Source organism: Bipolaris victoriae (genome assembly GCF_000527765.1).
Source record: "Bipolaris victoriae FI3 unplaced genomic scaffold scaffold_120, whole genome shotgun sequence".
NCBI classification, from domain to species: domain Eukaryota; kingdom Fungi; phylum Ascomycota; class Dothideomycetes; order Pleosporales; family Pleosporaceae; genus Bipolaris; species Bipolaris victoriae.
In genome coordinates, this window is record NW_014575272.1 from 62562 (window position 1) to 84193 (window position 21632).

At 52.9% G+C, this 21632-nt stretch overlaps 11 protein-coding genes across 11 annotated transcripts; 4 read left to right on the forward strand and 7 right to left on the reverse strand.

The window, feature by feature from the left end:
- Positions 1-555: 555 nt before the first annotated feature.
- On the reverse strand, positions 556-2020 carry COCVIDRAFT_111361 (hypothetical protein; the record flags this gene model as incomplete). The annotated part of the gene is made up of 3 exons (XM_014696533.1): positions 556-681; positions 729-1554; positions 1611-2020. 3 exons carry the CDS (start codon positions 2018-2020, stop codon positions 556-558), a joined length of 1362 nt encoding a protein of 453 aa, XP_014552019.1.
- A 1571-nt stretch (positions 2021-3591) lies between these two features.
- On the forward strand, positions 3592-4228 carry COCVIDRAFT_111369 (hypothetical protein; the record flags this gene model as incomplete). Its single annotated transcript, XM_014696534.1, has 3 exons — positions 3592-3792; positions 3867-4134; positions 4188-4228. The coding sequence occupies 3 exons, from the start codon at positions 3592-3594 to the stop codon at positions 4226-4228; spliced, it is 510 nt and encodes a 169-aa protein (XP_014552020.1).
- A 693-nt stretch (positions 4229-4921) lies between these two features.
- Positions 4922-6558, forward strand: COCVIDRAFT_111401 (hypothetical protein; the record flags this gene model as incomplete). Its single annotated transcript, XM_014696535.1, has 2 exons — positions 4922-5095; positions 5152-6558. 2 exons carry the CDS (start codon positions 4922-4924, stop codon positions 6556-6558), a joined length of 1581 nt encoding a protein of 526 aa, XP_014552021.1.
- A 1060-nt stretch (positions 6559-7618) lies between these two features.
- COCVIDRAFT_30554 (hypothetical protein) lies at positions 7619-10813 on the forward strand (the record flags this gene model as incomplete). Its single annotated transcript, XM_014696536.1, has 4 exons — positions 7619-7899; positions 7998-8427; positions 8477-9619; positions 9668-10813. The coding sequence occupies 4 exons, from the start codon at positions 7619-7621 to the stop codon at positions 10811-10813; spliced, it is 3000 nt and encodes a 999-aa protein (XP_014552022.1).
- A 421-nt stretch (positions 10814-11234) lies between these two features.
- COCVIDRAFT_41773 (hypothetical protein) lies at positions 11235-11924 on the reverse strand (the record flags this gene model as incomplete). The annotated part of the gene is made up of 3 exons (XM_014696537.1): positions 11235-11420; positions 11539-11741; positions 11825-11924. 3 exons carry the CDS (start codon positions 11922-11924, stop codon positions 11235-11237), a joined length of 489 nt encoding a protein of 162 aa, XP_014552023.1.
- Positions 11925-12264: 340 nt separating this feature from the next.
- COCVIDRAFT_111352 (glycoside hydrolase family 26 protein) lies at positions 12265-13728 on the reverse strand (the record flags this gene model as incomplete). Its single annotated transcript, XM_014696538.1, has 2 exons — positions 12265-13523; positions 13602-13728. The coding sequence occupies 2 exons, from the start codon at positions 13726-13728 to the stop codon at positions 12265-12267; spliced, it is 1386 nt and encodes a 461-aa protein (XP_014552024.1).
- A 312-nt stretch (positions 13729-14040) lies between these two features.
- Positions 14041-14217, forward strand: COCVIDRAFT_111363 (hypothetical protein; the record flags this gene model as incomplete). The annotated part of the gene is made up of 1 exon (XM_014696539.1): positions 14041-14217. One exon carries the CDS (start codon positions 14041-14043, stop codon positions 14215-14217), a length of 177 nt encoding a protein of 58 aa, XP_014552025.1.
- Positions 14218-14329: 112 nt separating this feature from the next.
- Positions 14330-15828, reverse strand: COCVIDRAFT_30557 (hypothetical protein; the record flags this gene model as incomplete). Its single annotated transcript, XM_014696540.1, has 3 exons — positions 14330-14421; positions 14471-15594; positions 15653-15828. 3 exons carry the CDS (start codon positions 15826-15828, stop codon positions 14330-14332), a joined length of 1392 nt encoding a protein of 463 aa, XP_014552026.1.
- Positions 15829-16897: 1069 nt separating this feature from the next.
- Positions 16898-17898, reverse strand: COCVIDRAFT_30558 (hypothetical protein; the record flags this gene model as incomplete). Its single annotated transcript, XM_014696541.1, has 4 exons — positions 16898-16960; positions 17045-17453; positions 17518-17624; positions 17680-17898. 4 exons carry the CDS (start codon positions 17896-17898, stop codon positions 16898-16900), a joined length of 798 nt encoding a protein of 265 aa, XP_014552027.1.
- Positions 17899-18692: 794 nt separating this feature from the next.
- On the reverse strand, positions 18693-19580 carry COCVIDRAFT_30559 (hypothetical protein; the record flags this gene model as incomplete). The annotated part of the gene is made up of 1 exon (XM_014696542.1): positions 18693-19580. One exon carries the CDS (start codon positions 19578-19580, stop codon positions 18693-18695), a length of 888 nt encoding a protein of 295 aa, XP_014552028.1.
- An 800-nt stretch (positions 19581-20380) lies between these two features.
- COCVIDRAFT_111338 (hypothetical protein) lies at positions 20381-20695 on the reverse strand (the record flags this gene model as incomplete). Its single annotated transcript, XM_014696543.1, has 1 exon — positions 20381-20695. A coding segment is annotated over one exon (315 nt), but the record flags the coding sequence as incomplete, so codon positions are not given.
- Between the last annotated feature and the right edge of the window lie 937 nt (positions 20696-21632).

The following is a 21632-nucleotide window of genomic DNA, read 5'->3' on the forward strand; positions in this document are numbered from 1 at the left end:
ATGTGCGTTGCGCCTCGGGCACATTGACCAAAGTTCCGACACGAACACGGAATTTCCCAAGCTCTGTATTGGACTGTGGCAGAATAGACTAGGCTTGTTCAGTCGTGCAAACTGTGTGTGAATAGTGTTGATTAGGTGGGGCGGCGCCGCTGCAGTTTCAGGACAAGAGGAAATGCTGCCCAGGCATGAGTATATGTGATACTTCCGCGCTTGAGATTGCTACTCAAAAAGTCTATGCCGAAAGGAAGGGGAATGATTGTGTTGGGAGTTGATTAGTCACTCCAATTTGACATTACTGCATCTTGATGAACTCAGGACGTCCAAATCAAAGATACCCAAACCATTGCCCAAGAAGAAAGGAGAAGATTCTCACCTCATCTCCTTTCTAGACTTGAGTATCACCCATGCTTCTTCATGCTCATATGTGAGAAGTGAATATCCTGCCTCAACGCCATATTTCATCAATAACCCTCTGCAACCAAAGGACTAGAACCAATTCTCCTTTTGACAGATGTTTACCTCTCGAACAATCTTAGCACGCATAGTGGCAGCTACTCAGGCGTACTTGTGACCCTCGCGCTTCTGGAGAGTTACCAAGAGGTCATAGAAGTCCTTCCTCCAGTCGACACACTCGAGGTACTCCCACCAGAGACGAAGTGCAGGCGTCTCGTCCATGTCAGACTGCATGTAGTTAGCAACATCTCTTTCTGTACTGTCAAATCACTTACTGCATTGAATGCATCAAGAATGGACTGCTTCTTAATCATGGCCGTCTTCATACTGGCTTCACGATCCCACTGGCGAAGCTCATCGACATACTTGCGCACATCTCTAACCATTTTCTCTGTGAGCTTTGCGTCTTCGACAGAGTTGACAGTAGTCTCATTGTCTGGGGAGGCAAAAAGACAGCCGCTATACTCAGGCCTGCGGAAGAAGTGCTTCTTAAGTTCCTCAGTAACCCATTCGTCCCTTGTCGGCGAGGCGAGCTCTTCGGCCCAGAAGTTCTTGACATTCTCAGGAACTTTAGTCGCCATGGTGTCATGATCCAACTTGTCGGACCAGCGGGTCTGCGAGTAATTGCCATAGTACACGTAACGCTTGTCGACAAGAACAAACATAGGTACATTCTCGTACGAGTTGGAATCAGCGTCGAAAAGGCCGCCAAACTCTTCTTCAGGAGCCTTATTGAAGAATGCCGTGAGTTTGGCACCGTGCATGCCAGGTGCTTGAGGGAGATATGGTTCGTTTTCCAGGTCAAGCTGGTAGTACGTACGGTTCCTGAGTATGCAAGGGCCTTTGCCTTTAACAAACCGTAGACCTGGTGACCAAGGAATACCACCCAGATGGTTTGCAAGGAAGTCTGGATGAAACGTGACATCTGCACATGGGATGTTGCCTGCGAATGGAGCCAAGGTGGTGATATGGTGAGGCTTCCAAGACTCTGGTTTGCCTAGGACGGTGATCTTGGGGGAAGGAGGAGGGGTCGGCGCTGGCATTAGCTGCTGCTTAGCTTGCGAATCTACAAGTGCAACGGCAGCTTGACTCTGTTTTGGACTGCCGGATGATCAGCTTTCGACTGTTCGATGAATATCAGGGTATACAAAACTCACCTATCACTAATGCTAGACGCAACCTTCTTACGCAAATGAGGAGGAGTCGACGTCTTGGCTGTACCGTCGGAACCGTTGTTCACAGATGCATGAGCCTCTTCCTTAAGCCTTTTCAGCTCCAAGCCGAAGCGTTTGGCGTTTTGAAGTGATGCTTCAATGTCACTGGCAGTTCGCAACGCACCAGCGTGTACTGGAAAGTCAGGCTTGTTCAGCTTGTCGACGGTGATGGAAAGGGAGTGCCAGAGTTCTTTGAGACCAACGATATCCTCCTGTAAGCCTGCATGCCTCTCTTCGAGGTTCAGGACACGAGACTCGAGATAAGTAAAAGTACTGCTTGCCTGAAGGGCCTCGTTCTGCTGAGAAGCAGTCGGCGAGAACTTACTGGCTGCAGGATCAAGGGTTTTACCCATGGTTTTGACGGGGCGCGAAGAATACTTGAAGGGAATGGCCATGTCGGGTTTGGATACAGTAAGTATGGAGGAAGTTATGAGGTTTCTTGCAGCTAGGAAGGTTGAAGTTAAGCAAAGACTGCTACGAATATTAGCTTAAAATAAACCAAGAGGTGAGAGGCCTAGGAGAGCTACCGTGAGCCAATAGTCAATGCTTGCAACTTTGATGGCTAGCTGACTTGTGTGATGTTGGTAGAGGCCTTAGTGGGCCAAAGACCTCTGGATGAGGTAACAGAGAAGTGTGGTGGTGAGGAGATGGTGGAGGCTGCTGAAAGCTGTGTGGAGGCTGCCTATGTAGGCGAAAGGTGAGAGAAGCGGTGGTGAAGCGGTGATTGTTCATGTCGCTTGAAGTGAGTGAAGTGAAAGTAAGTCTGATAGAGTGCATACATGTGAATTGTGAACTCAAGTGACTAGGCAAGATAGACCATGCATAGACAAGATAACAATACGCGATCGTATTCAGAAAAGGTCTCAAAAATACGTTTACTATCCACGCATGTGGCCGGGACAGTGTCTTTTGCTGGCCGAACCAGCTCGTCCATGATGCGGCTGGTTGGACTGACGTCCAATCACCTTGGACAGATTGTCACTCGACTATTACTCGTTCCGGTACTCACCCATCTCTACTGAATCCCGACTTGCGCTAACCCCAGCTGCGGGTACTTACTTGGGTCCCGAGAGGATTCCGACTGCAACTAGCATCTGCTCTTCCTTTTTGTCGTTGTGGCACTCGCTTATCAGCTTCTTCGTCAATCTCTGCGCCCCCGCGCTACCCAAGGCAGTCGTCTTTCTCAGGCCACTATGCGCATCCAAACGACAGACACACGGGCGATTTGTGTAGTACGAGGAGGCTACACGGCCAGATGCTGAGGGCCAGGGGAACATTTGCACGCGAGCTTACGCGTCTCCACTTTTGAAGGGCATGCGGGCGGCAAAGGGCCGAGATGGCTGGCCGATTCCATGTACGAGCAGACTGGACGTTTTATTTTTTGCTTTCCAAATGGCATGGTGAAGGAGCCCAATGCCATCCAGACCGTGTCAGCGACATCGGCAGTGCTTCCACTTTGGGGTGCACTATTGGTCTCAGGCGAGGGGCCGGGATGGATGGTGAGGGGAAAGCCGAGGAGCGACGCGCGACTTACGCGACGACGAAGCCATGTAGCGCCTTGTGCATAAGAGCCAAAGCCGGGCGAGGCAAAAGCAGAGGGCGAGCGACGGCCGCCCACTGCCAACATGCCCGTACACACATTCGCTCTCGACTTGGATGGAATCTGGGTTGACGGAGGCCTAATGCAGGGGAAGGAGGAGGGCAAGGGGACGAATGCAAATGCGAGGGCGGACCCTGACCGAGGCGCGCCAACGTCATTTACTACGCTTGGACCCTTTGCCGTCATTTTGTTCTCCTCTCGCTGGCCGCCCGTACTAGGACAGCGCATGACCAGACATCGCGACTCCTCGACGACTCCTCGCACGCTCCTCACCAGCCCCCAGCGTGTCTGTATCTCGCTGCAGCCGTCCATTGGCCTTGCACAATGCCGCCAAAACGCACCCACAACCCCGACGACGCCCATCCGTCGCTCAAGGACAAACTGCACACGCTCCAAGCCTCGAACCCTCGCGGCGGCCGTCGCAACGGCGCGACCAGCGTCATGAACGGCAGTGGTCTCAAGGAAGTAGATAATGCGTCTACCAACAGTGGCAACACTTCGGTCGACCTCAGCTCCTCAGGCAATGTTCGTCGCGCCTCTCTTCCCGTCCCGTCGCCTAGCAGCTTGTGGATTTGCTAACATGCGCCCGCCGTGGACAGATCAAATGGTCAGCCCAGGATTCGTCTGTGCTCCACGGCTACCGAAGAGCCTATCGCCTCGACTGCCCGTCGAGCTTCAAGAACCCCCTCAGCCACGTCGTTTTGAACCAAGGGATCGGAACAATGTCCCCGACTATGGCGCGGCCCAAGTCGAAGCGCCGTGTACACAAGGACCAGTTGGGGCTGGCAGTCAAGAAGAGCTTCAACTCGCAGGCCGTCACCGAGAGTGACGTGATTGTTGACTGGCTGTACAAATCAAAACACCAAGGTACGCCCGCTGGCGCCGTTCCTATACAACAGCCTTGCTAATCGAACCTCTAGACAAAGAATTTAGAGTACGATTCGCCCCTTACAGGAAATGAATGGGCCACTCCGCACACACATAGTACTGCATTTTTGCCTTTTTTCTTTCGACGATACCCCCTCTTTGGCGCGCGGTCGCCTCCGATCTTTATACACATATTATGGGATATGAGCATTCAATAGGCGTTTGGGACACCGGGCATCTTATGACTAGGGAAAGAAGTGCTACGCACTGCGGGCTGTACCGGGGCTGTGGATGATTACAGTACAGTCATGCACGCATACAGCGCAATCCGACATGTATAGATACGAGCATTGTGGATAACGAGCATTTGGATTTTGTCAAGGTTCGGTTCTGCGCTGGATGGTGCCGGTATATAGCGGGTCGTGGAGGTCTGAATGTGGTGTGCTCTCCATGTGCAGTCTGAGTGCATGCGTGGTGGTGGTGACAGCAGGAAAGACCTCTTTGCGCAGAGATGTAGGCTTGCAGTAGCGCATCGACCATCTAATTACAATTCAAGCTATTCTCCATTACCCAGCTGTCCAGTGTAGCCTCAGGCCGACATCGCGTCGTGGCATACTCTCGAAGATTCGACGCGCTCTTTACCGAGGGCGGCCAATGGCGGTGCGTCACCGGCCCGTGCCCGCAAAAAGTTATCAACTGTCGGGTAAGACATTACCGCTTGGGTCGCAAAGGATATTGTAGATTGGCATCACCACCCTCATTTGATCAATTCCCGACATCTTCCAAGATGAGTTTCGTAGGCCCAATGCCACTCAAAGCAGTGGCTCCCGTACGCATCGCTGGTTCAAGGTCTCTTACCAAGTGCCAGCGGCGATGCATAGCGACGCAAGCGACAAGAGCACAACCGCGGAGACCCTCAATAGCACAAAGACAGCCTCAGACTAGCACACAGTCAATACGAGTACGATTATCCCCCTCATGCCTCTGAAGAGATATGTATGCTAATGCTTTGTCCAGTTCTTCCATGCTTCCCCTCAATCATTCGCCATGGCCGACCCATACAAGACGCTTGGAGTCAGTAGAGATGCATCGCCAGCCGACATCAAGAAAGCATACTATGGACTGGCGAAGAAATACCACCCTGATACGAACAAGGACGCTGGCGCAAAAGAGAAGTTTGCTGCCGCGCAATCCGCATACGAAGTCTTATCCGACGCCGAGAAGAAGAAGGCTTTTGATACGTACGGCGCAGGCGCTTTCGATGCCAACGGTGGCTTCAATCCTGGCGCCAGTGCCGGTGCTGGGCCTGGGGGGCCTGGGGGCAATCCGTTTGGCGGGGGCTTTGGTGGTTTTGGTGGTTTTGGCGGTGGCGCACAGGGTCCGTTCCAAGACATCAATTTTGAGGACTTGTTCGGGGCATTCACGGGCGGTCGAAGAGGAAGGGCGGGTGGGCGGAGGAATCCTTTCGAGGAGGAGATTTTGGTGGGCGACAACATCGAAGTGCAAACAAACATTTCATTCCTGGATGCAGCCAAGGGCGTTAAGAAAGATATTCACATTACACCACTGGTCGAGTGTGGGACGTGTAGTGGCAGTGGGCTGAAGCAGGGAGCAAAACGAGCAGAGTGTAAGAGCTGTGGGGGTACTGGACAGAGGGTAACAAGCATGGGCGGCTTCCACATGAGTGCAACTTGCTCGTCATGCGGCGGTTCAGGATTCGCAATCCCCCGAGGCTCTTCGTGCGGCACTTGCGGTGGCGACGGAGCAGTCAAGGAAAGAAAAACCATCACGATTGAAATTCCTGGTGGTGTCGAAGATGGCATGCGCCTGCGCGTCAACGGCGAGGGAGATGCGCCACTTACCGGACAAGCCATGTCTTCTGGCCAGATTCGTGGTCAAAAGGGAGATCTCTACGTCCTCATTCGCGTGGCTACCGACTCCAAGTTCAAGCGGAACGGCTCCGACATTCTCCACACGGCGACTATCCCCCTGACTACTGCTGTGTTGGGAGGTGAAATCAAGGTTCCCACCCTGGACGGTGAAGTCAAGGTCAACGTGCCAACTGGCTCCGGTACGGGAGACCGCATTACTCTTCCTGGCATGGGCATGAAGGTGCTTTCTGGACGACGTGGCGGCAAGGGTGATTTGCGTGTAGAGTTCAAAGTCAATATGCCCAAGTATCTCAGCGTTAACCAGCGAACTATTCTCGAGATGCTTGCGGATGAGATGGGAGATAAGAACGCACAGCGGGTCATCAATCCTGGCAAGATGAAGGATGAGGCAGGCAACACGACTCAAACCGGACATGAAAACGAGGGGTTCCTCAAGAACGCATGGCACAATCTGACTGGGCAACATAAGCACCTTAGCCCCGAAGAACGACGGCAGGCGGAAGAAGACGAGAAGAAGAAGGGGTCGGGCTGAGCATAGGTTGATGGCACAGAGAATTGTATGAATGGACTGGCGCACACGGCGAGTCTAGGCGCCATGTGGGAGGCGCACTCGCAGCAAAATACCGGGTAGCATTGGACGGCGCATGAGAAGCTGCTTTGGACATGGTGTATAGAAGTATCTGTATCCAGCCTCTCGACTCAAGGCTTGTATAATATAACGCCCGTTATGATTGACATGAACAGAGATTGACTCATCCCTGACTGTTTCTTATCCTCGTCAAGTGTTTCCTGAGGTGAAGGTTCGCTAGTCTTGCACAGCCAATATCGCGGGCGCGTAGCGATGCGGCCTCTTATAAATGTTATTGGGCGGGCGCAAGCGGCAGACATGGGATCGCCCACTTGGGCTCGCTAGATTCTCACGACGGTGTGACAAGAGGAGAGCATTACATACGGATAGCGGTCTGACCTTGGTAGTGTGCGTGCTTGGTGATAGGCGGATACGGGCTGGTGAGGGCGCGGGTCTGGTGTTGCTTATATGCATGTGCCTGGCAGGGCCCCCACCACCGGCTACCTCGTCCTCGTGCTCCTGCTTCGCCGTATGTCGTCGACACCTCCGGAGCTCACCAACGGCACTGCATTAGCTACTGCAACATCGCTACCATATAAGCTTTCACCGTGTCGCAACGCAATCGCTCGCATACGTGCCCTATGCGGCTTGACCAAGCTGTGCCTCGGTGAACAGCCCACTCCGACCAACAACGCATCATCGTTCGCTGTGCTGCATGCCCCCATGTCCGCCACTCCATTTGCTGCGTGATTGCCTGGCTACGACTCCAAGAACACCCGCGACATTGGCCCACGAGCATTGCGCATACGGTGCTGGAGCAATTGTCCTAGCGTCCTGTCCAAGGCCTACCAGAACCCACTTCCCGCATTGTCGCCTGTCGCTCGTTGCCTGTCGCCCGTCACCGTCATCGCTCATCGCTGATCGCTGATCGCTGCCCGAGGGACACGACCAGCCCACTTCTGCGACAATACCTCTTCTGAAGACGCGCCCAGGGGCGGCTGACACTGCGCATACATTGCCCATCATGACGACCCAAATACCCATGATTTCGGTCCCGCTCAAGCAGACCAACGAGATTGACTGGATAGCTCCACTGAAACAGTACATACGAGCCACGTACGGCGACGACCCAGAACGTTACTCGGAAGAATGCGCTACGTTGAACCGCCTGCGCCAGGACATGAGAGGCGCCGGCAAGGACAGTGCAGCAGGGAGAGATTTACTGTATCGCTACTATGGACAGCTGGAACTGCTCGATTTGAGATTCCCAGTGGATGAGAACCACATCAAGATTAGCTTTACGTGGTACGTTTGTGGAAGTGTTGCTGCATAGGCATGAGCGGTGCATGGAAAGCAGAGACGAGTTAGGCAGATGTAGGACAGCCACCACTGACTGACGACAGGTTCGATGCTTTTACACACAAGCCGACCTCGCAATACTCGCTCGCATACGAAAAGGCCAGCATCATCTTCAACATCTCAGCCGTCCTATCCTGTCACGCCGCCCACCAGAACAGACATGAGGATGTGGGGCTCAAGACTGCGTATCACTCCTTCCAGGCATCCGCCGGCATGTTCACATACATCAACGAGAACTTCCTCCACGCACCCTCGACCGATCTTAGCCGGGAGACTGTCAAGACGCTCATTGCCATCATGCTGGCGCAGGCGCAAGAGGTGTTTCTAGAAAAGCAGATTGCAGATGGAAAGAAGGTTGGCTTACTCGCAAAACTGGCGAGTCAGGCTGCATTCTTGTATACGCAGGCTACAGAAGGCGCACAAGAGAATGTCACCAATGCTGTGTTTGAGAAGGTTTGGCTATTGGTTTGTCAGGTAGGAGCATCACAGCCATACTTGAAGGTCAAGACTGATTGTTCAACAGATCAAATCACACCATATGGCTTCTTTGGCCCAGTACTATCAGGCTCTAGCTGACGATGACGCAAACTCACACGGTATCGCAATCTGTAGACTTCAGGTGGCCGAAGCAAGTGCCAAAGATGCGACTCGAGCGGCAGGCAGTTTTCCCAACAATGCACCTGCCAATTCGAATCTCGCTTCAGACACGGGTAGCATACTATCAGAGATGACTAAAAAGCATTTAGCGAATGTACAGGAGAAACTGGCCGAGTTTTCAAAAGATAACGATTTCATCTACCACCAAGGCATTCCAAATGAGGCGTCGCTTACGCCAGTGTCGAAGATGCCTGCGGCGAAAGCGATACCCGTCAGCGAGCTGTACCAGGGCCAAGATATCCAGCGAATCATCGGACCGGACATTTTCCAGAAGATTGTGCCTCTAGCTGTGACTGAGTCAGCCAGTCTATACGACGAAGAAAAAGCCAAACTCATCCGCGCGGAGAGCGAGCGAGTCGAAGTAGCCAACGATGAGATGGCTGCTGGTCTGGATTACCTGAAGCTGCCCGATAGTCTCAACGTCATAAGAGGTGGTATGGATCAGGACATGATGGTCGATAATGATTTCAGAATGTGGTGCGAGGAGCTTGCTGGACACCAATCCTTTGGGGCGGCCTTTGAGCAACTGGATCGCGACAAATCTGAGATTATCAATTCACTGGAGTCGAGTATGAAACAATTGGACATGGAAGAAAGCGTTTGCGAGAAGATGAGATCAAAGTACGGAGCAGAATGGACGCAGCAACCCAGTTCGCGCTTAACCTCGACATTGCGGAGCGACATCAGGAATTATCGTGGAGCGGTTGAAGAGGCAAGCAGCAGTGATGCTCAGCTCTACAGCACATTCCGCCAATACGAAGCCGACTTTGACGAAATGCGATCAGCCGGCGAGACGGACGAAGCCGATGTGCTATACTCGAGAGCCATGGTCAAGGCCGGTGCAACCAAGGGAAAGAGCCCCAGGCCAACTGAAGGTACTCTGATTGACGAGGACATTGATGAGGGTCCTTCGGTTACAGACCAGATTGGCGCTGTTGAGGATATCCTGCGGAAGCTGAATCTTGTCAAAAAGGAGAGGATGCAGATACTGAAGGACCTCAAAGACAAAGTAGGCATGCCAACTCGAGTTTTGAGCTGCACTTTACTGACCAAATAGGTTCACTCTGACGACATCTCCAACGTTCTCATACTTAACAAGAAAGCCATTGCAAATCAAGAAGCGCAGTTGTTCAAAGCTGAGCTTGAAAAGTTCCGGCCACACCAGAACCGCATCCTACAGGCGAACCACAAACAGGCATCACTTCTCAAAGAACTTACGCGCACTTACTCAGACTTGCTAAAAGACAAACGTGTACGATCTGAGCAGAGCAAATACGAGGCCTTTTCGAGACAACGGAATACGGTCATGACTAAGTACCGGAGAGTGTACCAGAGCTTCAATGACCTTGTTGCTGGCCTGTCACGTGCCCAGAGCTTTTATTCGGAGATGAAGGATACTGTCTCGAGTCTCTTGAAGAATGTCGAAACTTTTGTTAATAACCGAAGAGGAGAAGGCGGGCAGCTTCTCTCGAAGATAGAGGAGCGAAACAAGGCGCAAGGTGCAGATCAGGAACAGCAACGAATGAAGGAACTCATGGAAAGAATGTCAATGGAGCCTTCTGGCTCGCCTGTATCACAGGGCTCAGGCCGAAAGAAGAGCATACCGCCACCGCTGTCGTCAACTCCTAGTTACCCATCAACCTCAGGGGCTAGCCACGGAGCGTATAATCCTGCAGCCTCACCACCTGTCACGCCACGTTACCCCGTTACTACAGCCCCAACCCAGCAGTACATGTCGCCACAGCAAGGCTACAGCCAGCCTTCAAACAGCTACAACCAAGCTCCCCCACGACGAGAGAGTTACCAGCAACAATACGCCCATCAATCACAGTCGTCACAGTCTTCTTCAGGCTACAACCCTGCAGTCCACAACCAATACAACCCCGTTTCTCCCCCTGCGCATCAGCAGTTCTTTTCTCCACCGCCGGCTCAGCATCAACAACACCAGCCTTGGGGTCAGCCTCCACAGCAGCAGCAACAATGGAGTGGTACGCCACAGCCACCTAACCTGCCACAAGGTTACGTTCCTCCTCCCCCACCACCTGGGCCCCCGCCAAGCCATCAGCAAGACTATAGCCATTTTTCTCAGCCTGGATATCCGAGTGGAGCAGGGGGTTACGCTCATCCGCAGAGACAGGGAGGGCAGAATCAAGGTGCGGGTGGAGCACATGATCCTTGGGCGGGGTTGAGCGGTTGGAAGTGAGGCGTGGTAGAAGGATGTGTATAGAAAGGAAGGGGAGGCGAGGGTGAATTTATGTTAGTTTAGTGAGTGGGAGGTAGTGTCGTCGAGGAAGTTAGCATCGTAATTGGATGTATTTCTTTTACTTCTTGAATTCTATTTTGCAATGATGGTTCAGGACATGAGTGGGGATTTTGTTGTGTAAGCTGAATGTCTTCCTTTTCTTCAGGATGTTCATACAAGTTTACATTACTTGATATCTCATCGTGTTCCCACAATCGTAGAGTCCAGGTCAATCAAAAGCCAGTTTGTTTCAACTTGCTTGATGGAGGATAAGCTCGTAGTAAATTTCGCTTTTCCCGGAAACCAAGAAAATCGCATGCCTCATATATGGGCCGTCGAGCAAAGCGAGGGACCTCCAACATCCCCTTCATTCTTCCTTTCCTTACCTCTTCCCACCCAACGCAAACTCCAACTCCGGATACTCCCTCCAAAGATTCACAAGCGGCAAAAACATCTTCCTCTTGACCTCCCTACCTTCCTTCTCAGCCGCCGCTTGCTCCCCGGCCCAAGCCCACATCTGACTCCACGGCACCCACTCCCACGCCGCGCATTTGTGCGGTTCCATCGGCTTATCGTGTCATAAACATCAGCAATTTATCAAATATCTCAGAGAAGCACAGAAATGGAAAGCCGTAGTAGAATTGCATAATGAAAAAAAGATATGGGGGGGGGGGGGGGAAACAAACCTTAGCCACCTTATCCTCCCCAGTAATCGTACACGTGACAAAAATAGTAACGTAATGCTTGCCCTCGCCAAACACATCGTTTGTAGCAGTTAGAAACTTGATGTTGCCGACTTGCAGACCGGTTTCTTCAAGCACTTCGCGGGCGGCGGTTTCGGCGAAGGATTCGGAGTATTCGAGGTGGCCGCCGGGACATTGGAATGTGCCTTTTGGGAGTATATATGTTAGTCATGCAGGACGAAGGGGAGGGGGGAAGAGAGGGGGAATGGATAGAGAAAAGGGTAGATACCAGCGCCATGGCTGCCTGCGCGCTCACCCATGATGATGTTGCCAGCCTCGTCGTGGATGATGACGCCGACACCGACTTTGGGGCGTTGAGCTTCCGACATTGTCGATAGTTTTAGTATTCAAAGTATAAATCGAAAAAAAAGAAAAGAAAAAAGAAAAAAAAGAGAGCACTTCACAAGAAAAAGAAGGAGTAATAGTAAAGGGTAAGGTGAACTTATGTATGAATCATTCACATAGATACATAGCCCCGCTTACTTTTGCGTGCCCCTAGTACAAAGCGGACAAAGAGCAAAGCAACATAGCCTAAGGCCCCTACTAACATAAGCCATTTTCCCTTCCTTATCTAGTCTAGCCTCCGCCCTCCCACATCCCCACCACCAACATCAAACCTACATACAAACAAACCCCCCCCCCCCCCCCCCCTCAAAACACATTTAACCCTCACGTCCGCCTCCACCCCTGAATCTCATCTAGCGTAAGCACATAGGCATCCCCATAAACCCTCTTCAAAAACTCGACACTATTCCACACCCCGCCACTAATATACTCACCCCCCCACACCACAAACCACGCCCAATCCGCCCTATAGGCCTGAAGATCGGCAGGCTCCATGACACTCCCCACCTCGGTCGCCGCCACAATCTTCTCCCTACTCCCCAACTTCAACAAGGCATTAAACGTTGCCGACTGCGGACCGTGGTCGCCCTGCGCATACGTATCCGCAGAAACGATATCCACGACGTCGTCGCCAGGGTACCACTCCGGGCTCACGGAATTCCAGACCCAGATGAGATTGTGCAGGTTGTGTGTGGTGGTGAGGCGGTTGTAGAGGAGACGGTAGAGTTGTTTGGCCGGGGCGGCGCCTTTGGCGCCCCACCAGAACCATGCGCCTTCTGCTTCGTGGAGCGGGCGGAAGAGGACGGGGACGCCGGCTGTTTGCAATTTTTTGAGCTGCGCGGCAATGGTGTCGATGTCGTGGAGGAGCAGCGTGTAGTTTGCGTTTGTCGTAGAGGATAGCGCGAGAGAGATGTCGAAATCCGTAGCCCGCGTGTAGAAGCCGGACCACCAGGGTTGCTCGGTTGTGTCGTAGAGGCCCGTGGGTGCGCCCCAGTGCCACACAAAGGTTACGATGCCCCCCTTTTTAGCGAAAGCGAGAGCGTAGTCGATGTCTTTGGAGGAGGCGCCGCGTGAGGTGCGGGAGTCGGTGTAGTCCATCAAGTCGAGGCCGAGAATGGCGGGTGTCTTGCCGACGTTGGTAGTTACCCAGTCGAAAGATGCCTGGTCTTGTTGGCCTGAAAGAATCTTCTTGCCGTAGATGCTGACGAGGTATTTCAGCAACGCTTTGGCGTCGGCGTTTGCTTTGGGGTTTACGGGGGTTGTGGTGATGTTGTGCGGAGGTCGCTGGGCAGTGGGCGTAAGGGTGATGGCATCGATGAGGTACCAGCCCCAGTTGCTCTGGATCTCAACTGTGTTTATACCTGCTTTGAGCAGCACCTGGCCCGCGGGCACCGTCGTCCATTTTGTGGTCGCGGGAAGACTGACTTGGCTGCCGCCCGCATTGTTAAAGACAATGTTCGTGAACTTGTCGCCGTACGGTCCATTGTAGATCAACTCGAGGTCGTGCAGACCCCCCGTTTGGCTGCTGATGTTGAAAGTCACTTTGTCTGTGGCATCCGAGAAGCCTTCTACATATCCGGTTCCTAGACAAGAAAAAAAAAACACTGGTTTAGCGGGCACTGTACAGGTTCAAGTTGTAGATGAGTGAAGAACGGATTTACCTGTAAAGCCTGCGACTGAAGAGCCAACCGTGGTACCAGAGAGCATAGCATCCTCCGCTTGAAGAGTAATCTTCTGGCCTACAGCCAGCCCAAAGAGAGCCGCAACAGCAAGAAGTGGTGCAAACATCTTTTCTCCAGAAAAAATAAAAATAAACAAAGGCACCTGAGCACTGCGTAACCTACCTACCACAACTCACCCCAGCTCTTCATTTATATATCCCCACCCCCTCCCCCTCCCCCCATCCATCACTCCTCGTTACACACACGCAAACCCTTCTTAGTAAAAAAGCCCTTTTTAGCCCCGGACACTCACAATTCCGTGCCTCGAGACTAGTTTAATTTGATAGGGTTGGCATACATGATGCCACCTTTGGAACCTCTCCACAAGAGAGCTAGACAGTGGCCGGAAACAGGGGGGGTTCCCACACTCAACGTGACTATGGCAATATCGCTAAATGAACTAGGCGAAAAGGGCAAGGATGTCAATGCCCACCAATCAATGCGAAACGGACCATCATACTCCGGGCCCATAAAGGGAATACAGACGAGCATCTCGGAATGGAGGTTACTGCTAGTCCATGTGATTGGGGAATACTGCGCGTGCCTTGCTGTATGATGGTAACGCTATACTATGCGTAGAAGGTCTCTATATTCGTTCATCGGAAATGATATATTCATGTCTATATGCGCTAGGTATGGCTTTGCCTTGCCGTAAACGTATTCACAACCTATGCAGACTTGACCAGCTGGGTGATGTCGTCAACATCCTTGGGTGTCGGCGTCAGGTTATCCACTCCGTCCTTCGTAATGAGCACATTATCTAAATCATGTTAGCTCCGCGGAACCTTGTTTAAACCACTATTACTTACCTTCAATTCGGACTCCTCCCACTGCCCAGTACTTATCCAACACACTTTCATCAATATACTTCTTCTTCTCCTCGTCCTTGAGATATGGCTCAATGATGAACTTGCAAAAGTAGATTCCGGGCTCAACAGTAATCACACTGCGCTCTGGTAGCGCACCTCGTGTCCGGAGATATCGAAACATGACATCCTTGTCCGCATAGTTTGCGTTGCCGCCAGTGTCATGAGTGTCCATTCCAAGGTAGTGGCCCAGGCCGTGTGGAAAAAACGCTACGCTGATTCGTTTATTGAACAGCTCTTCGGCATCTCCCTTCAGGATACCGAGATCCAAGAGTCCCTTGATAGCAATCTTGTGAGCAAGTTCGTGGACATGGTCCCACACGACGCCAGCCTTGAGTGCATTGATACATTGTAGCTGCATGTCTAGAACGATCTTGTAGATGGCTAGAGACTCGGTTGTGAATGTGCCCTTGATGGGGAATGTGCGTGTGATATCTGACGCATAGCAGTCGAGCTCGCATCCAGCATCCAGCAGCAGGAGGTTCTGGTCTGTAATTGGCGCGGCATTGTGGACATAATGCAGTGTAGCTGCGTGCTCTCCTGCAGCGACAATGGAGTGATAGGCCTGGTTCTTTGCGTTGCGCTCAACACAGGCCTTGAGGAAAACTGCTTCGAGTTCGCATTCGTTTTGCGCCTTGGAAGCGGCCTTCATGACAGCTACGTGAGCTGCAGTAGAAATGACATTTGCCTTGCGGATAAGAGCAACCTCGTAGTCCGTCTTGATAACTCGGCAGTACTCAATGGCCGTCTTGAGTTGGGTAAACTCCTTTTCCTTGAACGCGATGAAGGTGACGTGGTCTGATACCTGTTCTGGGATGGCATAAATTGTTGATTGTGATGACTCGGATGTGCTGGCAAGGTGCGAGTTTAGCTCGTCGGTGGTGAAGCACTCGTCAATATCATATTTTGCCTTTGCTTCCTCTGGGCTCATTGGCAGGCCTGACCAGATGACCTCATCCGGGTGCACAGGAGGAATGAAGAGTGTCAGCTTCTCAGTGGCCATCTCATATTTGAGGTACGCGTCTGGGAGTTCGCAACCACTGAGATAGAAAAAGTAACGTCGCTGTCTAGAGACGGGGTGGTTAGCATAAGTCCCTTAGACATCTTTCGTCTTGTTCTTCGTACCGGAATGGCGCCTCTCCATCGTTATCCTCATTTAGCTTTTGCTTCTGAGCCTCCAGATAAATCGTTCCATTCTTATCCCCACCTTTGCTCACCAACCACTCCTTGACCTTTTTCGCATGCTCTTTAGCTGGGTACTTGCCCTTGAGGACCTCGTCGTAGTTCTCAGCAATGGCCATTTTGGTCACGTTGATCCAACTCTCGCTCTCTGTAGATAGGCTGTACAGGCACGGTGTTGCAGTTGCGGAACTCGCTAATCGTCGTTGCGAAGTTCGTGCAGCGGTAGTACGCAGAGTGTGTCGAAGGGAGCGACTGATTTGGGGCAAGAGGTTGTACATAAGAAGGGGAAGGGGGCGTGAGCTGTCGGAGTTGCCTCGTCAGTTGATTAGATGCAAAAGATAGCTCGGGTTGGAAAGGTGGGGGTGGTGGGGTGGTGAGACTCGAGCCTGGCAGGCGCGGCTCTTAGTCCGACGAAATACTCGGATAAAACCTACTCTCACCAAAACAACGTAATGTTGATGAGATGGAACTGCACACTAGTATTTTGGAAAAAATATATTATCTTCCAAGATAGTAAATCTAACATTCTATACTCTAAGCAGACGTGAACAACTCATGTTACAATTATTTTTCAACTACATCGCAATGAATGCTATTGATTGCAAATGGTAGCTCTGCTTTGATAGGGGCTGTTTTACTCCGGGTATTCCATCGGATTAAGTGGCGGGTAGCCGCGGTTATGCGATTCACGAGCTTTTATGGATGAGGAAGGTGTAATTCCACGTATCAGCTGGTTACTGTGTAAATGATGGGAGTTATACGAAAGCAGTGTTTGGTAAAAACAATATTGTAAAAATGTCGTTTGATGCATCCGCTAGTGCGTGTAGAACTACATAATCATGTCTATAAATTTCTTAAACTTTATTACAACGTGCCAACAACCCCTAGCCATGAAGAAAATCAAGCAAGCTCCAAACACCTACGCCGTGCCATGTCATTGCCCAAAATCGGGTATCCCTTTATTATTCAGGTATAAAGATGCAGTGAAACAAAACGATCCTGCAGGCGTTGCAGCGAAGCGAACAATGGCACGACGTGATTATGCTATGGGTTATAGGTCCACGGCCACGATACCCAGGACTAGCCTGCTCTACGGCGGTGTGCAAATGTCGATGCTGGAAACAATGTGTCGGTTGCTGCCAGCCTTCGAGCTACAGGACTGATATCTTTCAACAAACAAAAGGTCATCTAGTCTTGCCAACGCCTGAGGAACTTGGCCATATCGTCGGTGGCGTGAGGCGCCGGGGCAACCTGTAGACCAGTTAGCAAATATTCCCAATTGGCCTCGGCATAAAAGATGGCGTATGCTCGTTGTCAATCATTCGAACAACATACCGTGTTTGCCCTGCTCTTGGTAGAAAATGTCTGCTGGGCTGTGATGGTATTCACCTGGCTAGGAGGTGGCAGCCTGGTTTTGGCAATCCTCACACTGCTGGTGGGGTACTGTGGCTGGGTGTTGGTTGCAGTAACCTTTGTGCCAGGCACAGGCTGCATGGGCGCATAACGAGTGATGTCGGTCTGCATGGTGTATTCGACAGCATATAGATCACCAGCAGTGGCTGGATCTTTATCGGTCAAAGTGTCTTCACTTGCCGGTCCAGCTGTACCAGTGACGTCGGTGGCGGCCTTTTTCACAGTCGGATTGAGGATGTTCTTGCCAGTCATGCCGGAGCAGGAAAAGCGATCAGAGTAGACGACGTACTGGCCGTCGCCAGTCTTGCCAGTCGCGATCATCTTGATAAAGCTGCGATGGCGGCATTAGTCCTGTGCTAGAGCGAGGGTCGAGGAATCTGGGGCGGTGCACATACTAGGCATTGGCATCCTTGAGATCCTCTGATACACTTGCTTCTACCCTTCCTGAAGCTACGTTACCGGCCGAGAATAAGCCGCTCGGGGTGATGGTAGTCGCGATCATCTAGTAGAGATGTCAGCATACGGCCTCTATGCTCGTTGCCCCAAGCTCAGCTTACCTGTTCCTCGCCCTTGTTACCTCCAACCACCAGCTGCAACTGGTAACCCTTCAGGTCCGCAAGTTTGGGCCCCGCATCGGTTTCTGACCATTGTACGGTAATGGCAGAGCCGGCGACAATTGTGGAGCCAGCTGCGGGGGCAGTGAACTTGATGCCAGCGTGTACGAGGGGAGATAACGTGGCGACGACTGCAGCGAAGGGAACGAGTATCCGCGTCATGGTGGGCGTGGCGGGCGTAGTGTGCGTAGTGTGCAACTAGGGAGCGACAATGAAGCGAGTGATAGATGCGAATTTGCGATTCTCTATACAGCAGCGGTGGGGGTGGGAGGCGTGGACGAGGCGGGTATTTGTTAGTACCCAGAGCGTGAAGTGTGCAGCAAGTCCGGACTCGTTCAACGAGACTGTGGCGCGCCAGGGGCACACGATCGTCGTTGCCGCGCAAGCTAAAACCTGCCCGTAACAGGGATGCGCACGCATGTCATTGCGTAGCCTCAACACAGCACAACGCACCGCCAAAAAAAATGGCCATGTTCTGGTGGAGTCGTCTGATAGTGGTGCGCAGTCGAAGCCGCACAATGGAGCTTGCTGATCAACGGCGCCAGCATCGACGAGTATTGGCATTCCAGTCTTCCGTAAGCCGCGATTGATAGACTTCCCGCACAGCCTTGGCAGCGGCAGTCGTCACTCTGGAACTGGAACGGTACCTGGATCTAGAGTACATCATTCGGGTCTCCACAAACAACCGTCAAAAAGTGGGCTCGTGCGTTTGCGCGCCAACAAATTTCAACATTTCTTCCTATGCACCTTTTTGGTGTCTATAGTACACAATGACCCGCTTGCCCAGGCATCGATCTCGATGCCTCTGTTTTGCTATTACCCAAACGCCGATTTCATGCTCAAGGTGGGGGGATATCCTGAAAACTCGAAACAACAAGGAGAATGACGCTTCATCTTGCGTCCGCTCAGTCTCTCCATACACATCTGTCTCTCTCTCTCTTCCTTGAAACAAACACTCACGCTACCTGCGCATTACGCATCTTGGGGGTACCCAATCGAAGGTTAAAAGTTGTTGGCAACCGGCACGTCATGGTGGCAGCCTGACCCGCCTTTTGCAGCTGCAGTGTCAGTTCCCGGAGCTTCTCTGGAGTGAAGATCTGGACATCAAACGACAGCAGGAACTCGACACACAGCTCCAGACGGCTGAGCGCAGCCTCGTCGACGCCGCCTACAGCCGCAAAGCGCTTCTGAGGCCATCGGTGATCCTCGAGCGCCTTCATCGCCACCAGTGCACAGGCCAAGATAAGCCGGTGCATGGTGCGATAGGTCAGTGGGACGCTCCTATCGATAACGCACAGGCGCAGCATGTAGGATCCAGCCGCTAGCCAGACTGCAGTCGATAACGGGCAAAATTTCTGAATGCGATTCATGTACTCTTCCACGCCCACCTTTGGCACCGTCTTGGAGAAGAATTTCCTCGCCATGTTGGCGCGTTGCACCGCCTCGGGCTGGGCTCCGGCGCCGATGTCGTGGATGGTGACGGGCTCGTCGTGGCTCGCTTCTGGCGGAGCTAGTTCTGTAGGCTGATGGCTTTCCTTTTCGGCGGGTATGGGCGTGGCGGGTCTAGAAGAGGTTCTTCGGTGCTGTCGAATGACCTGGGTCTCCCGGCCGCCTGGTGTTGCAGGTCGCGACAGCGGTGGCGTGGCTGGCACGTCGCCGGCGGCGTTTGCTATGGCGATGATGGAGCGTGCAATCAACTTCATGGCCGTCTCGCGTGACATGTTGAGTACGTCGAGCTCATCATCGTTTACTGGTGGAGATGGTGCGTCCTGGAGGCTGAGGCTGTTGAACTCTGGGAGAACACCCGCGTCTCCGGCCGGGTTTGGTGCTGTGGGAGGATTCATTGTTGTTTGATTTTGTATGACCGGTGCGAGGACGAGTCGCCTCGGATGCACGGTCTTGAGAGGAGGGGTAGGGTAGCAGACTTGGATCATTTGGACGTGTGGATTTATGACGTGGCGCCGAAGTCTACCGATTTACCACACAGACGGAAAGTGTGTCGAGAGAGAGGGCCAAGTGATTATGTGAAATGTCTGCATGGAATCAGCATGCGTTGGTTGGAGAGTCATGGGCGTTGCTCGGACTTACAGCGGAATGGGGGTGCGTGAAGAGAGGTATGAAGCGAGCTTTTTTTTGGCTACCACTTATTTTTCCGTACCCTCTTTTGGACTGGGTATGCAGGTTGCAATTGAGAGAGGATTGGTAGAGAGGAATGATTTGACAGGGAGGGTGTGGTGGGGTTGGAAGGGTGGAAGTGGGTGGACCTTGAGAGGAGAAGGAGGAGGAGGAGCAGAGATGGTCAGGGGGGATATGTCTGAGCGGCAGAGTTGTGGTGATATGAAGATTCTGAAAGACACGATAGACGATAGCTCGGGGCAGAGCGTGGTTTGTAGGTCAAGTGACGCTAGGAGGAAGTGAACTTGTCTTAAACAAGATGGTCGGACGTGTAGCCAGACGACGCGTGCTTCCGAGGGCCGGGGCTATATGGCAGTCGGGGAGGCCATGGAAGGGTAACTGAGTGCTAGCTGGCTTAGCTGCTGGACCAGCGGGCGCACGCCATTAGGGAGGCTTGAGGCACGGAGGGTAGAGTAGGAGGCAGGCAGGCAAGCAGCGTGTGGGTCGGGGCGCAAAGGTACGTGGAGGGCTAAGTGGGCGTCCAAGGTGGGCCACAGGGCCCAGGAGCGGGTCTCGTGAAGAGCAAAAAGGGCCAAAGCGCTGGCCCACCGGGCCGTCGACAGCCAGTATAGGCAGAAGAGGGATGCGAAGGGCAGCAGAGAGGGAAAAAAGCAGACGAGCAGCGTCGGGGTCGTGGTGGGCGTGATTGGCGGAGGGCTGCCTTGTTAAGCAAGAAGCAACGGGACGAGCACATGCATGCGCCCTTTAGCTGGCTGGCTGGGGGGAAGTGGAAGAGGGCGACGAGGGGAAGGGGGGAAAGGATTGCGGAGCGCGTTCCGGACCATGGGCGTGCTTGGAGGAAGCGGTGCTGGATATTGGGCAGGGCTCGCCAGGGCAGGGCGGAAGGCGGGGGGTTGCAGATGAGCTGCAGGGTCCAGTAAGGCGGTAGAAGAAGCAAAGAAGCCTTTTGGCAATACTATATCATCCAGTCGAGTCGGAGAAAGGGAGGGCGGCCCATGGCATGGTTAGTGCTGTCCATGTACTAGCTACCATGCATCCATGTACATGGACTGTAATGTCTGCACACATCCATACATGTGTCCATATGTACATGGAGGTACGCACTCTACTATGTACATGCACACAAATACAAGTACACACACATGGGCCGCGGCAGTGTTCTCGGCTCGCCCATTGAGTCGTTTGCCCCGTCTTTTGCCTCCCCGCCGCCACCGCCGCCTCCCCCCCGCCCTGGCACACCCTCGACATCTGCCATCGTGACCTCGTCCCGTACAGTAGAGTACATGGACTCATACATGCTACATATGTATCTACTCACTGACTAGAATACCACATACCTCCAAGCCCGCTCGGCACAAGCACACACAGAGGCGCGGGGAAGGGCCCTAGCGAATGCAGCCTCTGTCGGATTAGGACTATGCACCACGCCCACCGTGCAAGCAACACACCCTCTCTCACCCACATCCACACAACCCACCACTCCCTCCACTCCCTCCACACCCTCCTCCACGCCCGCACTGCACATCAACCTCCCCATCTGGCTGCGTCGCGGAGCCGGGCTGCGGTTTCACCAGCCCTCGCATCGCTCACATTGCAGCGGATCGATGCACACGCAAATCATGGCCATGCCGAGCATATGCACCTCCACGTGTTCGCGCAGACTGTCCGGCCCAGGTGGCGGCTTGCACTCGCCCACAGCCGGTCCGCGTCCGCTCTCACGCTGCCACACGCGGAAGTGATTGACACATGTCAACGCCCCC